The following is a 21,720-nucleotide window of genomic DNA, read 5'->3' as shown; positions in this document are numbered from 1 at the left end:
ATAATATAGAATATAACCAAGGACTAATTTAAGGGATATGTTACAAAGTTTTGTCCTTTTCATTCAAAAGATTCACTGCTATATCATTTTACAATTAGAACTTGATCTTCATTTCATAGTACTAATGCTAGGACCATTAAATGCTTATATAATGGTCCAAGTATTCCCTCCAAACAGCTTATTTATTATTTATATACCAAGATAATACAAATTAAGAAGAAAGAAAAAAGGTTAAAGAAAAGGTTGGAGGGTCACTATACAAAATGGCACAACCATTTATGATGAATAGAAGATCACTAGTTACAAAACTACTAAGTTAAATACTTAACCAAAAACTCATACATGATATATCATACCTACCTCTAAGGTAGATGCATGAGGTATACTTAAAGCATAAGTTGGTCCTCTAGAGTTTCTCCTTAAGAAATCATAACCATAATTTATCACAACTTTCTTTATCCAACTTGATCCACTTTTTGCTCTCACATAGCAGTGTCCCATTATAAATGCCATCCCTGCCTCCCTTGCTTCCATTAACTCATGCAACTCCTCCCTTGCATCTAAATTAATCTGTGGACTATCCGGCACGACAAACCTCACTCGCTTCTTCACTTTTTCCGGAGACTTCTTAACCACCTCCATCAACTCTGAAGACCCTTCTGTTTGATGATCACCATCATCATGATCATGACCACAATCTTCATCATCTTCAGACATCCTCACACCTTCTATGGTTGACGATGATGTTCCAACAACTGTCATCTTTGTATCCTCTTCGAAATGATCAAATCCTAACCCGTATTCGGAAGTATCCGATCGGATAAATTCTGCTATGCTGCAAATAAGATCTCTCTCAAACTCAACATCATCCTTGTGAAAATCGCGATAACCATATCGCGCTATGCATCTATAAAGCCTGTATTCCTTTGGGCCAACTCTACCAACTAAGAACCTTTCTTCCGGTCTAACATGTGGCACCGGGACAGATTTGACGCAGAGAAAGATTAGAACTTGATGGAAAGCTGGCAGATTGGTGACAAAGTGAGAGAAAATAGCCGGGATACCAGAGACAAGCTCGGTGTGTATAAGGCCAATTCCCTTAACTCGCACAATTCCTAGAGTGGGGCCTAAGGTGAGGAGCCAGTTGATAGGGACCTTGTTTTGAACATCGAACTCATACTTCTTAAGTGTGCCGTAGTGCCACACATACATGGCAACAAGGAAGATGAGTGAGAGGGCAATGGGGACCCAAGCCCCCTCAAGGAACTTGATGAGGGACGCAGAGAAGTAGAGTGCTTCAATGGAGCCGAAGAACACTATGAAGCAAATGGCTAACAGAACACTTTTGTGCCAGCATAAGACTATAACTAGAGACATTAGGCAAGTGGTCACCAACATCACAGTTATGACAGCCAAGCCTATAAATCGAAAAAAAAGAAAAGTTCATTAATAACAAATTTCAAATTTAATCATGATCAGGATTAATACAACTAAGTAAATTGAAGGTTTACTCGATATAATTATATCCATAAGAATGCTTAAGATACTTGGTCACACAAAAAGGAAGAATAATACCATATCATCTCAATACAATATAGTAACTGTCATAAGATGGCAATGGATTACTACTCATATTGGGCCTCTAACATGGTGTCGTGTTTACCAAAGATATCAGAGTCAAAATCAAACTATATCTACTAGTTCCTTCTTTCAAATAGTAAATCAAAGTTTTAATGGATGATTGTATGTTATTCAATCGCTCTTCAACTTTCGTTTGCATCAAGAATATGTATTTCGTGGAGATAATAGAGTACCTGCTGCATTTCCCATGCGTTTAGTATCTCTGAATCCAATTGTTATAGCCAGGCAAAGTAGCATCAAACTCCAGTTGATCTCTGGAATGTAAATCTGGCCATGTATCTTAGATGATGTATGGACAATTTTCACTTTCGGGAAGCATCCTAAAGACGAACACTGTTTAATTATTGAGAAAGTTCCCGTGATGATAGCTTGACTTCCAACAACAGCTTGGAGTATTGCGATTACAAGAACTGGCCATCTAAGTTGTACTGAAAAGGAGGAAAACGAAAAGTAAGCCAAACCGCCAAGCAAATACTAGGTGCCTGTTAGATTTAAGAAAACTTTGCAGTTTTCGTTTTCTATTTTCATTAACAGTTACAAGTATGATATCTTGTTTTCATTCTGTTTCCTGAAATTAAATTTTTTTACTTAAAAGGTGGCATACTTGTGATTATTGCTCAAAATAGAAAGTATTTTCGTAAACCAAAGAGGCCCTAATCATCATATGAAATATGTACCAGCAGAGAAGATGACAAGGAACCTACCAGGCACAGATACATAGAAGCCGATTTGATAGTCATTTTCAATGTAATGATGCTTAGAAAGATAGGCAGCTTGTCCCATATATGCTAGGATTAAAGAAGGATATACCAATAAGGTGAAAGCAATCTGCAAAGTAAGTGATTTAGATGATTATTCTCTCTTGGCTTGATATCCATGAATGATGAATTAATATACTCAGCTATCAATGATAGAAAAAGTGCTAATTGAACATCCTTCTATTTCAAAATTGAAGATTTTGAACATTACTAGAAAGGTTACTATAAGGTTCAAGCACACAACAAAGATGTGTAGCAATGAAATCCATCATTCTATGTCAAACAAAAGCCAGTCTTTTCTGACTAGGTTTGTCAGCTACGTGGACAACAATGTATTCTATTATATACTACCAAATCTTTTAAGAGGCCATTTAGATCTAAAAAAATCCACCATTCAACGTAACTTCTCATTTTTCGTATATGGTTTAGTTTACGTTTCTCAAGCTATGGTTACATTTTGCAGAAGATACAATTAACTCAAGAAGTAAAAAATACTGGTCCTGGTAGATCATATGAGTTAACTTATCTAATAAAAGAGTAACTCTGTACAAGTAAAGATCATTGACATAATGGTATTTCTTCAGTAGTAACTAATGAATGCACAAGATATTCTTGTGCTTGAATTTATTCATATGAAAAGTTATTCTACCAATTTCTTATGCTTTGGAACAATTCATCATTTTTCATACAATATACTCTCCCAATATTTAAATTCAAAGTTCCAAATAATAAAAGAATTCATTTGTGTACCTTAATTGACAACTGTGAAAAGTGTCCTAGATCAGCAAACATAGCTTCTGAACCTGGAACAGAGAAATGATAATATCCGATAAAGATAAAGCATATGTGAAGCAAAAAAGAAGTTTATAACACAACTTGCTATATTTGAACCATACCGGTAATACACAGTAGAATCCCACCCAAAGACATCCACCCGGCCTCTTGAGTCTTCTTCAGAAATTTGAACATGTAGTATGGGGAGAGAGCTTCATAAACATGCGGATTCCAATGGAAGATGTTATAAACACCAATAGCACTGATGCATAGCAGCCAGGTCAACACAATCGGCGCGAATAGAAATCCAACACGGTGTGTGCCATAATGTTGAAGGGCAAACAAAAACAGCAGTATTATGCAAGCGACTGGAACCTCAACATCTGCAAAACCAATTAGATCCAACTATGAAATATTAGTAAACAAGAAGAGAAGAATGAAATGAAAATTCGCAATGAAGATACATGTGATATGTAAATAAGTACATCGCTAATTTTCATTCGCTCCATTTTCTTCCTGCTATTATATTTCTCGAAGAAAAGCTTAATGTTTATCATAGCAACTGAACCATACGAAGTTGAACAATTCTGAAGAAGTGAGAAAGTGATACAGTAAATTTATAGCAACTGTTCCGGTCACAACTGACTGCGCAATAGAAAATGACGGCTTCAACTAATTGAACTAACTAACTAACTGCGAGTACCTGAACTAATTGAGCTATTTAAATAGTTACACTTAATAAATCGTAATTGTAATGTTTGAAGCTAGACATACAACACTCAATAAGAATGGAGTCATTTACAAAGTGGAAAAGTCAATTACAAAGTTACTTTGTATCGTCGGTTAGTCAATCAGAAACTATTAAAACTCATTATCAAGCTATATTTAGTTTGGGATGTACCAATGCAAATTAAACTAACAAAAAAGTTGAATAAGAACACGATTGTTATCATCCATGTCATTGGTTAATACCTTTTTTTCTTCTAATTTTAGTGTTTGCTGAAAACATGTACTGTATAGAACAGGAACATTAACTATGAAACTATCAAAGACTGTTAATTACATGAAAGCATTTTTACTTGCAATTGGTAGCTTTAGTGGTCCATAAATTATCAAGTGGAAATTTGAGAGCACCAATTTGCAAAATCTGAAGTTAATACAAATCTTATTATTAAAATAGACATGTGTTATAGCCCTCTAACAAAAGGACAATTGCAAGAGAAATTAATAAACATTTGAAGAGAATCACAAATGGAAGGACAAGAATATAAATCAACATATGCAGGACCAGGAGCATAAAAATAATTTGTTTTTAAAGTTGCTATGAATAATAATCCACATTACTTTTTCTATTAAACAAAAGAGTATAGTGGAATGCTATGAAATTGGATAGAATTAGGTCTTGATGTAGTTGACATGGACCATAGATAATCATTTTTTTATGATCATAGTGGAATTGCATACACTGCTCATGACTAGTTTGGTAGTGGCCATACCTAATATTTATATCCAATCAAATATTCATATGACTATTCTAGATTGTTCCGCAGGGATTATTATAGTCTTATCCGAACCACGGTGCTTTTATATCATAAGCCCCTGATTATATTATAGGACCCACAATTGTGCATGTACATGCTGGTGCAGTATTTTGTTCACCCTTTTTTACCACTAAATCATAGGATTTGCAATAGGAAGCATGAAAAGGAAATGCTTATAATATATCATTCATGCATTAAACAAAAATATTGGGATACCCAATTAGAATATATTAGTATTATATCTTTACAGCATATATACCATTGAGGGGGCAAAAGTCCTATGGGAAAATGCACAGCCAGCTAAGACAATTGCAGTATCATATTTTCCTAACAATGAGAACTATTCTAAATGCTTGAGTATTGTGTGAGTCTCAAGCAATTTAACAATTTTAGTAACAGAAGTTATGTTAATCTCAAGAAAACATGTGGTCTAATCTAACGGCTAAAACTATCTAGCATCCAAAGGTTCAATAGTGTCATAGGAATCCTTACTTAAATTATTGAAATCACATTCCCAATAATGATTCCAGATGCCTAGCTATGTTGTTGAAATCTAAATAATCAAAGTTGAATTCCGGAAAATAAATCCAAAATGTATTGTAGTTTTATGTGCACCACAAGCTAGATATAATATCAAACAACAAAAAATTGATGACTGAATAAGACATCTTGTGTGCTAAAAAATACAACAAAATTTTCCATTTTAATCCTATAATCCAGACTTATTGATTAGCTGCAATATCTTTTTCTCTCATAGCAGTTAAAAGATGAATTAATCCGCTATAACACGCACTAGATAACTTATTAGTACTGTATTAAAAGTTTACACAGAAGAAGAATAAGAAGAAATTATTTGCAGAATAACTAATTGTACTGAAGAACTTAGTACTTACATTTGTGCTGCTCTTTAGACATGGAAAGCTCCAAACCAGACACGGCAGAAAAAACTGCAAAATGACCAAAAACCAACATGAATCAGTTACCAAGATCCCATCTTCAAATTCATAAACAATACACAATATTACATCAAAGGTTGATTGTATAAGCTTTAAAAAAAAGTAATTTTTAGATTGTTTAAAAAGGTGATTTACTTTTTTATAGAATTATTCTAGTGTAAAGTAGAGGCTATTTGTGCATGGCTAAGATTTAAAAAAAATGTTTTTCAACTTGAAAAGCTACACATTTACACAGACGCTAAAAAATCTTACCCAAACATATGTCAAAAAAGAAAGTGATTTTATTGACAAATAAACAAATCCCAAACAGCAGAAATTGCATGTGTGATTTTTTACTTGAAAAACTACTCATTTCAATCAGAGATTCTGATCACTGAAAAAAATCTAGCCCAAACAAATCTCAAAATATCTCAAAATATCTCAAGTCTCGAAATTATTCATACCAGAAATTGCAGGAGTAAGTACCCCATCCCCAATAACCATGCAAGTCCCAATCAAAGCCAGAACAAGCAACACTCTCTGCAGGATTCTATGTTTCTCCAACAAAGTTTTCAAGCAAGACCCAACATTCTTCTTATTAATTGGCACAGTACTCCCATCAATGGTGTACTGAGTCAAATCCTCATCTGCAAGCTGATTATTAGGCAACAAGCTAACCCGGGCATGCCGACATATCAATGAATAGAGTGCAAAAGTTCCTCCTTCTCCATTATCACCAGCTCTTAGAACAATGAACACATACTTGAGAAGTGGAATCAGTGTTAATGTCCAGAACACAAATGATAAGACACCATAGATCTCTTCATTTGTCTCAGAATGTTGTATGTCCTCAGCAAAAGTGCTTTTGTAGACATAAAGAGGTGAAGTGCTTAAATCTCCATATACTACTCCTAAGCTTTGATATGCCAAAGTTAACACTGTTTTCCATGATTCCTCCTAAATAAAAGAGCATCATTATGAATATATCATATAATATAATATAATTATATCATATCACAAAACACATGGTACAACACTTACCTTGATTGGGTTCTTGTAGATCACAGACTCAAGATCCATGATGATGAGAATTCTGAATCTTAGAAATACACACAACCCATTTTTGTTGAGATGATAAAGGAATGAAGATATAGAGAACAAGTAACTAAATTTTCTTTTTAAACAAGAAAAAAAAGAGTTTTTAAGGAAGAAAAAAGTGGCTTTGGTGAAGTCCAAGTTGTTGTAACATAAGTTTTTGTTGGTGTTGTTTAATCTTATGTAATTATGATAGCTTTGTGGGAAGTGTAGTGGTGAGAGAAATGGAGAGAAAAGAAGAAGAAAGAGAAAAGAAGAGGAAGAAAACAAAGGAAAGGGGTGTTGTTGGAGTTTGGAAGTTGAGATTAGAATAATGAGTGAGTTATAGACTCAGTGTCTTTCTTTTTCTGTGTGTGTGTTTGTGTTTGTGAGAGATAGAAAGAGAGAGAAGATTATGGTGGGGGTGAGTTTTATGTTCTGTGTTCTAAATAAAATATTCTTATAGTAATACTTCTTGCATGCTCATTTAATTATACAAAAATATATATATTTGTGGAGTTTAAAAAAAATTACATTATTAGCGCATTTATCGTAAATCTCCGTATTATTTTTATTTGAGAGTCAATAATAGTTAAAATATAAATGATAAATAATTTATTAACAGTGTAAAAAATATTTACATTATAAGTATACACATATTAAATCTATATTCATACCCATTTTTATAATATAGTATATTATCTATCATTTATATTTATCATTATCTTTTAGGAAAATGATATATTCTCCTACTAAATCCTCATATTAATTCTCATATCCAAGGTAATATCTTATTTGTTGATGATTGGTTTCCAATTATACCTGATATCATGTTAAAAAATCATTTAAAGATATGATTTTATATTATTTTTTAATAAAAAAGCAAAAAATAAAGTATTTTTCAGATTTAAGTAATAGACTCTGTTGAATAGGAATTGAAATCTTTGACCTATGCACTCGTGTCTATAGGGCGTGTCAAGAAAGGAAAAGGTAATAAATCATGCATGGAAAATATAAGTATTGTATAAGAATCACCAAAAACAATTGGAATGACATGTATATGTATGGTTAGTTTAAATATATATGCATAATTATTATATTATTTATTTAAATTATTTTATTTTAAAAAATTAATGATGATTAAATATAAATAGTGGATAATGCAATGATAATTATAGAATATCATATATTATGAATGGATACATTTTTTTTCCAAAAACATTTATCTATTTGATGTCTTATAATAAAGAGCAGATTAATTACTTTAAACAACCAATTTGACTCAACTAGCAATAGAGATCTAACATGGGTTAATATGAATTGTATTTTGAAGAAGTGGAATTTTGTTGTTTTCCTAACAAGTTTAATTTATAAAAAATAAAAAATATGGAAAAGAATGTATACCTAAAAATGTGTAGAGGCAGAAGATATGAATAATGTGTTGAAGTAGATGTGTGAGAGAAAGAGAAAGAGAAAGATGAACAGTAAATGGCCCAATTTGGATTCTCCTCTCTATTTATTGGAACTGTGATCCTACACTGGATTTTATTTATTTATCATCTATATGGAGAATAATAATATAACAAATAAAGTATTTCTATCAATTCATTTCTCATAATATTTCTATGATGAACATTTGCAATCCCAAAAATCTTCCTCCATTCATTCATGATGTATGTATACTAATCATATTTAGCCAATTAAGTCTTATAATAACTTATTCAATAGCTTTAGCTTATATCACACCATAAGGATATAAGTTCAAATTCTTATAATATATAGGACATAAGTTCATATGATATATATCAAAAAATTGTACTTAAAGGTTATTAATGATAGATTTATAAGGGACTCATCATTATTACAATATATAGGAGAATTGGTCGATTGATTTTGTATTTAGAAAATAATATAAAGGCAAACCTATTAAAGTAAAATAATTTGTTGACTTTACTTAGTTACTATTGTTTTCAAAAGATCGATCTCACAATTTTGTGCAGCTGGTTAAGTAGAATCTTTGGGTAAGTCACAGGTTCCAAAATTTAAACCAGACATTGTAAATAAATTTATTTATAATATTATGAGTGTAATATTGTATTACTAATATTTAAAAGTAAAAAATATATATTTAAACATTATTCAATAATAATGTGAAAACTCATATAATATTGATGCATGTATTTTTTCTCTAGTATTATTCCAAACAAAAACTTGATAATATATTATAATCTTAAAAGATATATGCAAAATCAGAATCGGATTCATTTGTGTTTAACTCGCACAAACTAGCTATTAATATTTATATTTCACACAATCACTTATACTATAATGATAAAAAAAAGTTAGATTGCACCTCATTCCTCTATGGAATGTATTATTGTGGTATAAAGTAGATAATATAATATACCTTTAACCTCATATATTCCTCAATATCTGACACAAATTTCATAAAATATTCTTGCCGCTTTTAACTACATGTAATTTTCAACTCAGATTAGTTTCTTTTATCTTGAAGTGGAATTAAGCAAAAGGGAGAACATCAAGATTTGCATCTACAATTTGTTGCACTTTTCATTTCATTAAGTTACGTAATTATGGAATACCACAAACTTTATAAGGTCGTTGAATTTTCAACATTTTACTAACACAAAGCACTTTTTTGCAATCAAAGAATAAACTTAAGTGAATTAAACATTTAGAATAAAAAGTTTAACAAATAGTAATTGGAATAAAATTAAAAGAAACGATGTGAAGACAACCGTTTTAAGAAACAACATATTTTACAAATGTTTTTATTTTTGTGGGTAAATTTGATAATATTGCAATATGAAAGCATAAACCCGTGAACTAAAATCAAGATGTTAAGAATTCATATATGATTTTTATATGCCAAACATCCAAGGTGTGTTCCAACTTTAAACTTTCTTAGATTCGATTTTTTTTTACAATAAGTTTGTGGAAGATATTTGTCTAATAATGTAAGGTTTTACTATATTTCTAAAATTCCAAAAGGTCAAAGATTTGATTTTTGAGAATAACACATATTGAAAGGACAACTACATACTAATTCTTTCCCAAAAAAGAAAGATATAATTAGTAGTACAAAAAAACTAAAAAGTATTTAAATTGTACACGTAAAAAGTGATTACATATCACTAACTACTTTTCACATTGATTTATAAGTAGCTTCGAGATGTTTCACACTTTCACCCAAAATCCCACAAAAAAAAAAGCTATGAGTGGATGTGATATAACCACAAAAGCTAGAAGCCCTTATATAATTAATTATGGTTTTAATTTGTTTGTCTCTATCTTATGCTAGCTATAGTAGCTACTGCCTCATTATTAATTTTGATGTATACTTGACTCCAAGGTCCCATAGAATCCTCTTTATATATATAATTATATAAATACATTTTTGTTGTGTATTTTGAACACGTCACTGAACCTATCATGACATTTATAAAAGCATTAAGAAATGAAAAACCCCACCACTACTCTTCCACCAACTTCAATTAAATATCTTCCCACCATTCCTTTACTGCTTCCTATGTTTTGTTCATATCTTTCCGACATTCACACTGTAAATGCTCAAATTCTTGCTTCAACTATTTATTTATTTATATTTATGCATCGATAATGTACAAGTTTTGATATTATCATCAGCTTATTATTTATCATTGTATTACTTTTATTCAATATTTAATGATGATTAAAATATGAATACTGGAGTGACAATATTAAAACTTTTATATTAGATAATTTTATTTTCTTAATTGACCTTCAATTTGAATCGAGTTAATCAAGATCTTAAGGATCTCTAATAAAAACATTTACATAATGAAAGGAAGACCATTATAATTTATAAGAGACTTTAGACATGAGATAAGAAAAGTTGGGGTTGTGAGTTGCATTATAAAGTGCGAGATAAGTGAAAGTGACCCTACGGAAAATTAAAAGGACGTGTACTCTTGAGTGTGGGAAATAATAAGGACATGTGGGCTAATTGTTGGGTGAGGATCCTAGAGGAAAATTTATCAAAAGGAAAAGAAAAAAATAGTATAATGTAAAAATTTTACACTTTAAATATAATTAGATAACATTTTTACTCATAAAAAGAAAACCAAAAGTATAAACAAAAACTTTTCTCTCTAGTATCGGAGAAGATTCTTTTTCGGTAATAGTTAGAAAAATGGGAAGGAGGTTTGTACAATATGTAATTAAAAGGGGCCTCCATGACTTGCTTTTATAGGTAGGTGACCACTTCCCCTTTAATGTTGTGAATGGCTATGACCACTATAGTTTTTGGAATATATGTGCTCAACTTGGCTCACTTACCATCTCCTATCAAATCCCAATTATAATCAAACTTTAAAAAGAAGAAAATTATTTGGCTTTTTCTATCAAAAAAATATAATCACTTTTTCTTCCACATCTTTTTAACTTTTATTATTATTTATATTATAAAGAAGAAAAGTAGAGCAAGCTATATGGTGTATTTTGTCTTGCACAAAAAAGCAAAAAAGAGGAAAAAGCTAAACGTGCAAAAAAAGTTTAGACATTGGTTACTTTGGTACGTAACTAAAATTGATAGATCCAACATTTTCATCTTTTGAATTCCTTTCATGCAAGCATAGTAGTTATATGTATGGAAATGTTAGGAATTGGTGAAGGAAATTAAAAGAAAAATCAATTGATGAGAAAGTTTAAAATTTATGCGCAGTTAATGTAAAGTGTTTTACATTGTCAGCACATTACACGCCATTGATTTGTTTATAATACTTTTATTTGAGAGTCAATAATGATTAATATATGAACGATAAATGAGTTGCTAACAGTGTAAAAACACTTATACAGTCGGTCGGTGTATACAATATTAACCAAAGGCAGTTAAATGAGATTATTTTGGTAAGAAGTGTGGGTCCTACAGAGCCCCCAAGAAGGGTACATGGTGGCACTAAATTAGAGTTGGAGAGGGCATTTGGTCATTATGACACTAAGAATCTTGATTGAGAATCTTGAAATGGTGCAAATAAGATGCTGTTATAATATGAAAATACAATCAGCAGAGATAAGGTGACTAAGAAAATCACTTTGTTCATGTTATAAGATCCCATTGAGATTGAAGAACCCTTAAAATCCGTTTTTATTTTGTCATTTCAATTAACGTATATGTACATATTCAAAGTCAGACTCCACTAATTTATAAAATGCACTAAACATGCAACTATTGTGCTTATTATGTATACATCAAAGGAAGATAGTGATCTCTTTACTTTAATGTTCCATGTCCTTTTACTTCTCTAGAGTTTTAATTATCATATATAAAGTAATAAAAGTAAACATTTGTCATCATATTTTTGGTGCACAAGAGAGAAAATATTAACAATTCTGCAAAACTAAATTACTATACAAATTATAGTCAACTGCATGCATGTGAAGAATTTGTGAAAGGTTTCTAGCATGCATTTAAATGTTTAATAAAAACTTTTATGGGTAAATCACATTTATTTTGGCAAGTTTTTGTTTGGATTATGAGAACAATTTATAAAAATAAGCTTACAAGAAAACCATAATTTTCAATTTTTCATAGTTGCATCAATAGGCTATAGTATGTAGGAAGGTAAGTTTGGTATAGTTTTTAACACAATAATTGCAGTGGAGTTACATGTATCACACATGTCTTTAACTGTAGTTGATTTTACACATTGCAGTTTCATTCAGTATTATGTCCTATTTGGAAATACTTAATGTTGTTACAAAGTTTTTCATTTCCACTTTACCATATGCTTTCAATGCATTGGAGAAAGTTATGCCTTTTCATTTTATCTACTGTAAGAGGAACAAAAAATAAAGGAAAAAGAATATGGAAGAGTTGTCAAAATGGGTTGCCTAATTGGGCTCAGTCATGTAATTTTGGGCTTGGGCTTGGGCTTTTGTGTGCAACCATGTGGGTTTGGGCCATTTTAGAGTGGGCCAATGTGGTTTATTCCAGCTGGCCCAGATTGTTGTCTATAAAAATAGACATGCAGTATCAGCATGAACCAAGAGTAGAAATTTAGTATCATGAACATGATTATCATTTTCTATAAAAATAGACATGTAACTTGTCTCAAATTACTGTACTACTACCAAAGGAAGAAAAACAATTACATCTTCCATGTTATATTATGTATCACCTTAGCCATCACCATTTAGATCTATCCTACAACAAACTCATTAATCTACTCAACAATCAAAGAGTTGCTTTGTGCTACAAGGATTAAAAACAGACAATGAAAAGAAAGCTAAAAGACCCCATTGTTGATCACTCAAATATGTCATTGATACACATCTTCAGTTATTTCTCACAGAACTGCAACTTGTACAGCATGAGACAAAGTGGTAGCAGATATCATGTGATTTTCAGTTGTACCTATTTGATGTGTTCTTGATTCAACTACTCTATGACCAGAGTTGGTGCTTCCTATTATTACATTTTCTCTCAATTCTATACCAACATAAACATTAAGAGATGTACCACTTTCTGTGCTACTTTGGATTTCCCTAGACTCACTGTTTTGTTCAACAAAGTATCCATTGTTACTTACAAATTGGTTTCCATTGTGTGAAGAATCAGCACTGGATCTACAGATTGGACATAAAGGTGTCTTTAGAAGCCATGTGTCTACACACTGAGCATGAAAACTGTGTTTGCATATAGGCAACAACCTGCACTTGTCCCCAACAATAAGGTTCTCCAAGCAAACTGCACAATCCACAGGACTACTTGTATTGTCTTTGGCAATGTAATCATAGCATGGAAGCTTCTCCAAGTCATCTTTGGACATGCTTCTGCTTCCATTTGCTCCATTCTCAACCACTGAACCTGTGCTTTCTCTTCTAGAGGCTCTACCAGTGATGCAAACATGAAGTAGGACCATGAGCACAACTCCTCCAAATAGTAGTACCATAGATATAATAAGTGTCATTGTCAAAACCTGTGCTGAAAAAATCACAACATTTGTTAACATGGTGTTATATTTTTGTTGTTAAACAACATTGGAAAATTCTGGTAACCCCTCTCTATATAATGCATTTGTGAAGCTTCATCTTGTTGAGCTTTTTTTGCACCTCCAGAAGAAAGTTCTAAAATCTGCTCCTTAGACAGAAAGTGCAAAGTAGGATTGCAACACAAGAAACAGATATAATAATAAGAAAAAGTACAAAAATCTGTTTTTCTTGTGTGATTCTTAGAGATGAGAGACACTGATGAGCCTGAGAAGTTGATTTATAAGAACATATAATTACATGATAAATCAGATAGTTCAATAAATTTTATATTTTTTTGGTCATTTGTGTATTAGGTGGGTATTGAATGAGATGGAGTGGGTGGGGAAAGTAAGCAGTTTTTACAAGTGGATATAAAAATCACGGTTAGCTTGCAATTTGAACCTTTTTCTCTTTATCTTCTTTCCCTTTTCTCTTTACTTTTCCTTTTTTTTCTGTGTTTGGTTTTTGGCACTATGTACCACATTTTCACATTAACAATTAGGAGAAATTTGATCCTAACATTGCAGGAAAATGTACAAAAAAAAATATATTTGTTTTGTTTCCTCTCCTTAAAGTCTTATCAGTATGGGATCTGTCATAAAGAAACAGTTATATGTCTATTTAGTGTTGTGTACTTGGAAAATTTAAAGGGTACAACCATTAATACAGATAAAAGAAGACAGATACTCACCTAAAATAAGACATCCACATAGATAGTTAGGTTGATTTAGTCAATAATGAAATTTATTTTATTTCATTATTATATGAAAATGAAATTATATTTATAAGAAATGAATAAGTAAAATAAATGTTAGTTCCATGTGCATGGGTATGAGACAAGAAAATGTTTTGAGCATATTATTTATGTAAACATCATAACATCTGATTACAGGAAACTACAGCTCATATTGAATGTAATGCAGGTTACCATGTTCCCTTTACAGAATCTATCTTACAAAATAATCTCATCTACCAATTGAGCTTCAACTATATTTGCAAAGGAATGGAATAAGAGAACAAATTAATAGGCCACTTTATGATACCTTTATCTGTATCTATAAAAGAGAACAAATTGATAGGCCACTTAATGATACCTCTATTTATATCTTCTATAATAACCATAAAAGAGTAAGCAACTTTAATTAGAGAATGTGTGAACTACTTCATGAGGGAACGTTAATATCAAACATCCACAACCCTGAAAAGTAAGGGCGTAAATAATAAAGATTTAGTGGCATTGTACATTTGAGATGTTCTATTGTAACTTCCAAAAAAAGTGCTGTTTTCACTCAGTTCAGGTATGTTAGTCACCAAACTACATTTTATCTGCCTATAAAAAGTAAGTCTGCAGAACAGTTTAATTAAATGTTTATTAAATAAGTTTTTAAAATTATGAATAAAGGAAAGTTATAAACTAATTTCATAACTGTATTAATGAACTATACTCATAAACACAAATCAAACACCAATGGCTTGTCTAGTTAGTTTTAAAGGGGAAGATGGTCAAGAATCAAGACTACCATTATGATTTTCCCTTCTGCAGCATAGATATTACCAGCAATTATTATTGATTATCACTCCACTGATTCGACCATTTCCAAACCGAACCGAATCATATACGCCCCCTAATTATCTAACAAGAAAATGCTTCAAGCACTGCTATGCAGAATATGAATGCTGGTATAAGGTAACAATGACCTATATATAATTCTTCTTTTGCTATGCCATTACATATATATAACTCAAACACAGATTGAGTCCTCAAACCCTGACATCCACATTGAAGGAGTGAACTTTAGAAAAGCAAATCAGTTACCAAAGATAAGGAGGAAGAAATGCAACTTATATATTTATCAAATATCAATGAAAAGGTGACATAGGTAACCAGAGCTAGGGAAAAAATACATCGTAAATCTTTGGTTCAATAGGTGTGCTTCAACAGCAACTCAAATCATCTCAATTGTCGCACTGTATTTACAGAAGAAAATGGCAAGCAAATCAGGAAAACATTTAAGTACACTAACTTCTCAGTTCATGTGTGTGTCATGAAACAAGACCCTCTCGAGCGATACTGGTCACACGAAGTACAGCTTGAGCACTTAAAGGAGAAAGTTTTGACTGACAGAAGCTCTCCCAAGATCCAATTTCTGGGTGCTCAGAGACAGTAGTAGCTGGTGTGGGATCGTAAACTTTCTCGTATACATTTTGAAGCTCGATTAGTAGGATTCGAGCTGCTTCCCTCGACTCAGGGAGCTGGTCACTCAACTGGGAAGCAGCAACTTGGATCAATCTGTCAATCCCATATGTCTTTATGCCTTCTGCACCCTGTTTAAATTACAAGGATGTCGTTAATGTTCTGCATCCCGTCACAGAGTTATGTGAGGCCAAATTCACTACCCTTATAGTTCACCAGGGTCCCTTAAAAATTTCCATTGAAGAAAGGGGATGCAATCAACTTTAAAATGCAGCAGTCATTTAAACTTTATTGGAAATACATAATCTTTAAACAGAATTTTGTTCAAGACCTGATCTCTCTATATACACTAACAATAAAAAAAATACCATTCATACAAATATCAAGACAAATATAGCTACAATTGAGAGCAAAATCATTAATATGAGCATGTCTTAAATCGTACACATACCAGTCGTGGAACACTTCGAGAAAAACACATTGATGCCTTTGCACGAATACGAGGATTTCGGTGCTTCAGGATTGGTTGCAATTTTGGTAATAATGCCATAGGGGAAATCAAAGTAGTCATTGCTACCAAGGCTTTTTCTGCTGCCTCACAGACAAAGCGTTTGTCCTGCGAAGCCTTAAGAAGAAGCTGTACGAGCTGCATCCACCATATACATTTTAGACGAAATATGTAATACTGTCATGACTCATGAGGATGAAGGGGAAACATACCAGTACACATGAGGAATATTGACTTACCAGGGGATCCAGGGAATCTATTATAAGATCATTATATGCACTGAAAATGTCTGCAGACGTCATGATCGCAGTTTTGCAAAGAGCACTTCTAGGATTTTTCAGGGACTTAGCAACAAGTGTGATCACATCACCCCTATTTACCAGATAGCATATCAATAAATTAATAAATCCAAACAAAAACCATAGCATATGATAACTACACGTCAATCATAAAATATACACAATTTCGATACTTACAACATGTCCAGCATTGCTTCCTTATGAAATAAGGATAAACGGCGTACATTATTGAGTGCATCACAAACAACAATCCAATCCTTTGAGTCAAGTCCAGCTAAGAGGTTCTGTAACAAAAGTAGAATTTTTATACAAAGTTAGTAAGCAAAGGAAAATAATTAAAAAGCAAATACACCCATGGTATTAAGCCAGAACAATGCCCGTGGTTATCAACTTTAATCCCCTAATTCCCTTTCTGAAATCCAAAAACAAGTAAAATAATACCTTAAGACAAGTATCAATATCTTCTAGATCATTTAAGTTTTCAGATTCAATGTATTCTACTTCTGCAACTCCATTTCCAGTCTCTATACCAGAACTGATGGTCACAGTTTGATTTCCATTAACAGGTGGAGAAATCAACAAGGAACCATTCTTTTTATTTTGCTGTTCTTCAATTTTCTCACCAGCAATGTCAACAGAAGGCTTTGTTAAACATGCCTTACTGGAGCTCTCACTCTTCCTTTCAGTTGTAGGAATTGTATTGAAATCCGGAAGTGAGTTCTCTGACATCCCTATCACTGTTAGTCTGGAACAAAAAGTAAACATCTCATTCAATTCAATGCTAAGAACTATTCATAACCCCTTTGAATTTGTCAAAACAAAGATCAATATAAGAATGAACTTCACAACACAAACCAAACTTTTTAAGCCGAGATCTGAAGAAAAAAAATCATGGAAACAGGGACCAGTGTCATAACCACAAATGCATGATTTACAAACCCCACTTCATAGAACAGAATGATTTTTATTTTTTCCTAATTTTGATTCACTCCTTATTTTAAATTTGGTATCCTGACGAAGTTTCTCTACTTATTTTGTTCTCTTTTATCCAAAAAAGATCGAATTTCAAATAAAATTCACTCTTGCTAAGCCCAATGCCAATCTTAACACTGAACTTCCACGTCAAACTTACACTAAAGTAAGACTTTGCAAAGAGGCCTATGTCTCAATTAAATTCAAGACCAAGATCTAGTCAAAACACCATTTAATTTGTCAAAACAAAGATCGTTGTAAGAATGAACTTATCAAAAGTTGTGAAAACATGATCCAGTGTTATATTCAGAAATGAAGTCTCACTCCATAGAATTGAACGATTTTAATTTTTCTTTATTTGATTCACTCTAATTTCTATTTCTCCCAAACTTGTTCTCCTTTCTTTGTTCCTTCATATCCGGATTGATCAATTTCAAATCAATTTCACTATTGCAAAGCCTAATTCCACTCTTAACATTGAACTTCAACTTCAATGAGCACACAGTCACAGAATCACTACAAGCACAATTTTATCAAGAAAATAACATAGCATAATTTCAAGCATCACACATGACTTTTTTTGCTGCTGAAATGCAAAAATCTACTCACAGTAAAAAAACTAACACTGAGAGTGAGATCATAATGGAACCGTGAATCATATACAGTGATAAAACCAACAAAAACTCATATTCCTTCCAAAATAAAAGCCTAAATGAAAACTGAAGCTGCACAAAATAAATCAAAGTTAAAACTAAAAAAAATCGATAAACATAAAAAAAAAAAATAGCAAGATCTCGCTCTATACTAGACTACAATGTCGAAATTTCATGAAGCAAACATTGACATTCCAATTGAAAACCCTAACTCTATCGCATTCAATTCAAAGAATGGAAAAACAAAACGACACAGTAATCGCGTTGCGAGTATGGATCACGATAAATGAAAGCACGTAATCGATTAAAACGAGAAATGAAGAGAGAGAGAGAGAGAGAGAGAGAGAGAGAGAGATTACAGTGTAAGGGTTGAAATGAAGAGTAGGTGAGTGAAGAGAGAGCGAGTTGGGTAGAGTGAGTCAACTCGGTGTTGAGATGAAGAAGAAAGCGAGTTAGTATTTGTAACCGGCGTGAGAAAGAGACAAGGGTGGGTCCAAATTAAATACATAAAAACGATGTCGTATAATCTCAAAAACGGACAACATTTCAACACTGTATTTGCATGTGCATGTCATCATATCAGCTCAACAACAATTTAACCTAATTTATTTATTCCACTCACATCTTCAATTTCAACCATCCATTTTTTATTTATTACAAAAACTAAATTAAATCTAGAAAAATTTATTTATATAAGGATAATATATGAGTTTTAAATATTGTTATTGTATCATTTAATGGATTGTTTGGATGTTGTTTCTCAAATCTAGAAAAATGTATATATAAGGGTGTTGTTTTATTGGATTGTTTGGATGATCAATTAGTGATAATGTGTTCTATAATATTGTATGAGATTTCCAATAATTTCTTATGCAAATAATAGGTAACAAACCTTCATTGCATAGAAATTGAAAGAGTATTATTAAAGTAATATAATATCTCTTAAGGAAACATTTTTTCATGCATATCATGGTATTACATTTTTTTCATGCATATCATGAGTAATATAATATCTGTAAAAAGGTGGATCCAACCTTATCAACATGCTCAAGTAACATGGTATTATTTTTTTTCCTCATTTCCAATTCACCCCAATAATTTTGCCCCAAATAACTAATCATATTTTGCTTTTAATGGTAAGATTCTGTTAATATTTTATGAAATGCCATAATCAAATTAAAATCTTATTAATTACAACTAATAAGTAGTGAAATAATGCTTTAATGTATGTCATGTATCATAAAAAAATATAAATGAATATTTATACTAACTATTATATAAAGACAAAACATAGATAATTAATGAATAAGCATAATTTCAATACTACTACTTTGTCATTACTACTAAAAAAAACCATATACCTAATGTTCATATATCAGTTTAGGCAATCACAAACCAATACAATATACTCTATTGTTCCACATGAATATATTCTCTTATACTCTTTTTCCATCAATGCGAACTCGTTCTATCAATTAATTTTTAATGGTTTAAAACTATCATGTTCATAATTATTATAAACTGTCATGTACCATTCATTCATATAATGTTGCACCCGTAACAATTCAAATATAAGACAAGACTATATATATATCTATATCTATATTTCTATATTATATATAAAGTTGATACATCTTACGTTTTTTCACATAATAAAAAAAATGAAAGTTAAAGGATAAATATACCAAAATATTAAAACAACAATACAATTTTTAATGACCATTTTTAATAATTTCATATTTTTTTATCACAAAAATTACAATATCAAATATACTTAATACGAAAAATATATGATATAACACTTTAAATTGAAATATATAATAATTAAATATTTAATATTAGAAAATAAAAATATGTGTTGGCAGCCTAAATTGATCTTGAAATTTTGTTTTAATGTATCAAAATAATTGTTTTTTTATTAATGTATTTAAAGTTTGGTGGCTTGTTTCTCAAACAATCAATGAGAAAGATGTAAGTTTTGAAATGATGTTTTACCATTTACATTAGAGAATGATTAATTAATTAGGTTAAACTTTGATGGGTTAATCTAATTAACATCTCTCCTAACTAATCTGAAACTGTGATTGATGAATGATATTAGTGGAGTGATTATTTAATTTACTATCAAATTATGATTGCAAAAATGACTTGGGTTGGGTTTGTATATATGTATGAGTGTGTGACAATCACTGTAGATTATTGATATAATCTTCCAAAATGTCATCCACTTTCTACTGTTTTCACGAGATATTCTCCAAAACATGCTCTAAAATTAATTGTATGGAGAAATATACTCCAAATAATTATATTTAACTATATTAATTAATTTAAAAATATAAATTCCATTAGATTAAGAAAAGTAACTTTATGGAGAAATATACCCAAATTAATTATATTACATAAATGAATTGTGACCTTTTTATGACAATTCGTAAAAAAAGTGTAGAGAGTAATTTTTTATATTAACTTTTTTTATGACATCACATTTTTCCATTCTAACTATTTTAAGAGAAACTATTCTATTCTCAACCTTATTTTTTATTCAAAGGCATATAATACTCAAAATACTTCATTAGATATTCTCCAGCTATAAATCATGATGACCCCATTTATGATGAAGCAAAAGGTGTTAAGATTATTGTTTAGCATAAAATACAATAAGATTTATAAAGCCAATTAGGGAAATCGTTGTTATGGATAAACAGTTAGATAAACATTTAGTGCCATATAATAGTTTCAGTAAATTAATATATGATCATCCACCTTTGTAATATAATCCATTTCATATTTGTAGCATGTAGGAAATTATTAAAAGTAAGTGAATGAACTTATTTGACCAAAAATTCTGATTTAAGAGCCTCTTTCAAATAATCATAAATGAGAATAGTGGCAATAATAGAAAAAGTAGAATTAGAAAAAATGATATGAATTAGGGTACACAAGAGGTTGGGGCAACAAAATGACAAAAACAACAACAAACATCTTCTAAACAGTGATGTGTTAGCACAAAGACCCCTCATCACTAATTCAATTTGGGAAACACTAACTAAGCTCCTTCACCATGTCAATTAACCAAATCATAACTAATCAATCTAGACAGATAACAACAACTAACTCAACGATAAGATTGTTTGTCTTTTAATACTAAAGTCGGGTGCATTACTAGCTAAGTAATATCTCAGATTTAAATTTTGTAGACAAAAAAAAATACTCGTTCAAAGAGTTAGCAATGTTGTCACACAGGATACTTGTGGGGTCCTTTACATGAAGCAACATGCACATGTTGAAGATTAATTTGAAAAAAATGAAAGTGATTTATGAGTTGAAGGGGTTTTGAGA

At 31.2% G+C, this 21,720-nt stretch overlaps 3 protein-coding genes across 3 annotated transcripts; all 3 read right to left on the bottom strand.

Annotated features, from left to right (window-relative positions):
* LOC109354683 (potassium transporter 8) lies at nt 87–7,143 on the bottom strand. The gene is made up of 8 exons (XM_019597347.1): nt 6,691–7,143; nt 6,114–6,606; nt 5,608–5,661; nt 3,296–3,556; nt 3,150–3,202; nt 2,346–2,469; nt 1,815–2,069; nt 87–1,418 (listed from the first exon to the last, which is right to left on the bottom strand). The coding sequence occupies exons 1-8, from the start codon at nt 6,727–6,729 to the stop codon at nt 337–339; spliced, it is 2,361 nt and encodes a 786-aa protein (XP_019452892.1). The 5' UTR covers nt 6,730–7,143; the 3' UTR covers nt 87–336.
* LOC109353575 (RING-H2 finger protein ATL74-like) lies at nt 12,989–14,257 on the bottom strand. The gene has a single exon (XM_019595911.1). It carries the CDS (start codon nt 13,734–13,736, stop codon nt 13,071–13,073), a length of 666 nt encoding a protein of 221 aa, XP_019451456.1. The 5' UTR covers nt 13,737–14,257; the 3' UTR covers nt 12,989–13,070.
* Nucleotides 15,582–18,921, bottom strand: LOC109354987. The gene is made up of 6 exons (XM_019597855.1): nt 18,741–18,921; nt 17,198–17,501; nt 16,934–17,040; nt 16,697–16,829; nt 16,401–16,595; nt 15,582–16,080 (listed from the first exon to the last, which is right to left on the bottom strand). Exons 1-6 carry the CDS (start codon nt 18,887–18,889, stop codon nt 15,799–15,801), a joined length of 1,170 nt encoding a protein of 389 aa, XP_019453400.1. The 5' UTR covers nt 18,890–18,921; the 3' UTR covers nt 15,582–15,798.

This window comes from Lupinus angustifolius, chromosome LG08, assembly GCF_001865875.1.
Source record: "Lupinus angustifolius cultivar Tanjil chromosome LG08, LupAngTanjil_v1.0, whole genome shotgun sequence".
Taxonomy (NCBI): domain Eukaryota; kingdom Viridiplantae; phylum Streptophyta; class Magnoliopsida; order Fabales; family Fabaceae; genus Lupinus; species Lupinus angustifolius.
Note: the sequence above shows the minus strand (reverse complement) of the source record. Positions and strands in the feature narration are given on the sequence as shown.